Source organism: Branchiostoma floridae, unplaced genomic scaffold, assembly GCF_000003815.2.
Source record: "Branchiostoma floridae strain S238N-H82 unplaced genomic scaffold, Bfl_VNyyK Sc7u5tJ_97, whole genome shotgun sequence".
Taxonomy (NCBI): Eukaryota; Metazoa; Chordata; class Leptocardii; order Amphioxiformes; family Branchiostomatidae; genus Branchiostoma; species Branchiostoma floridae.
Window position 1 is genome coordinate 15,141 of NW_023365980.1, and position 1,792 is coordinate 16,932.

The following is a 1,792-nucleotide window of genomic DNA, read 5'->3' on the forward strand; positions in this document are numbered from 1 at the left end:
TGCAAAATGATGACAGTACCTTGTCAGGATGACACTTCATGCCCTTTTGTCTGTATGCCTTTGTGATGTCCTCTGTGAAGCAAATAAACAAAGACCTGGCTGGTAAGTGTCTGAAGAAACAGCATTAGAGTTTAGAGTCATTAGAGTCATTTTCATTCAAATAACATATTTGCGATTGAAAAGTGGTGAATGACGGATGCCGTAATTTTACAAAATACCCGAGAAAGTAACGTATGGAAATCATGTGCATGCCACAAAAAAGCGTCATTTCTTCACTTCAATTGTGACAACAAAAGTCAAGGGGAATATATCAAAATAATCATACATTCTACCAAAGATTAACTTCCAGTGCAAAGTGGTTAAAACTGGGAGTAAACAAACAGAAAACAATTTGAACTTTGCAGTAGAAGTTCGCAACGTCACGAGGCGTATAAACCGAAGCCAAAAATTATTATACGTTGGAAGAACAGCAAGTTAGAAATCTGTTTTGTACAAATATACGACAGTTAAAATTATCTTTCCAACAGACTACACGTGCATAATGTAAATAAACTCGATATGCTGCTGTGTCCACAAAGAATGGACAAAATCCATCAGAAACCTATGACTGATGCATCATGATGGAAATTTTGAAGTCGGGGAAACGGCGTGCACAGCGCGAGCATGGGCTGTAGTGTTTCCCACCGCGAGAGAGTGTTTGATCCAGTTTAACTACATCCTCCAAACTAAACGTTACCTAATGCTGCATCCACCTCGACTCCAAGCAGTCTGCAAAACTCAGCAGTTTGGTTGTGGTCCAAGACCTCATCCCAAATCCCCGCCATCTTTCCCGCACTTCCAGCACCACAGGCTCCCTTCCGATTGGCACCCGAAGTTGACTTCGGTACCCTTCGGCTATTCTCGATATTTTCCGTTAAATGTCAAAATTCCCAAAGGAATTGACCATTGGTCAGAAGTACACGGAAATTTCCGAATCCTTGTGAGTGTTGACCAATCAGGTAGCGATGAGCTCTTGTTGGCAGCTGTTTTTCATTTTATCTATCCGACGGGACTAGGACAGTGTGAATGGCTCCTTTCACGCAGATGTCCAAATACTAGTGCTCGTTTCGGTTACAGATTTACAGTATGAAAGCAGGCCGAGGAATATAGCCGGCCATAGGGAGTCAGCTATGCACATGCTCCTTGACCAGCTTTCGTCATCTTTTATGAAACTGACTCCCCTTGGCCTGCTTTACTCATTGGCCAGCTTTTATACTATCGTATGTGGCCTTGCCACTTGTAAATCTGCTTAGGGTACGTCGATCGACCTTCCATTCCCTTCCCTTCCCGATAGCTACGAAGGACTTGGAAACAAGAGTTCGGTCTGGTCATTCCTTTGTTCAGCTATTCCCCTTTGAAGATATTGACAAAGCTGCTAGGGGGCCTAAACTTACACCACTTCTTCGTTACATCACAAGCTATCTGCCACCAAAAAATCACGACCGGTGTGACAGCGATCTCGCCCCCCCGTGATCTCGCCCCCCCGGGGGCGAAATCACTAGCGATCTCGCCCCCCCGGGGCGAAATCACTAGCGATCTCGCCCTCCCCGGCTAGTGATCTCGCCCCCCTACCTCGCCCCCCTTTAGCGATTTCGCCCCCCCCCCCAAAAAGGGGTTTACATGACATTTTAGAAGTTGATTGGTATAAATCACAAAATGTAGTTTTAGAATGATATAAGCACACGAGTTTGATACATAACTCCATTCATAGTATCAATATTAACGTAATTACATGGTATAAGATAGTGAAGTG

At 44.2% G+C, this 1,792-nt stretch overlaps 1 protein-coding gene across 1 annotated transcript in view; it reads right to left on the reverse strand.

The window, feature by feature from the left end:
* LOC118409071 overlaps positions 1–824 on the reverse strand; it is a 5,470-nt gene extending 4,646 nt beyond the window's left edge. The window contains exons 1-2 of the mRNA XM_035809938.1: positions 737–824; positions 20–72 (exon numbers count right to left, since the gene is read on the reverse strand). Of these exons, the coding sequence (XP_035665831.1) occupies positions 20–72; positions 737–824 (141 nt within the window). The remainder of the gene's footprint in view (positions 1–19; positions 73–736) is intronic.
* Between the last annotated feature and the right edge of the window lie 968 nt (positions 825–1,792).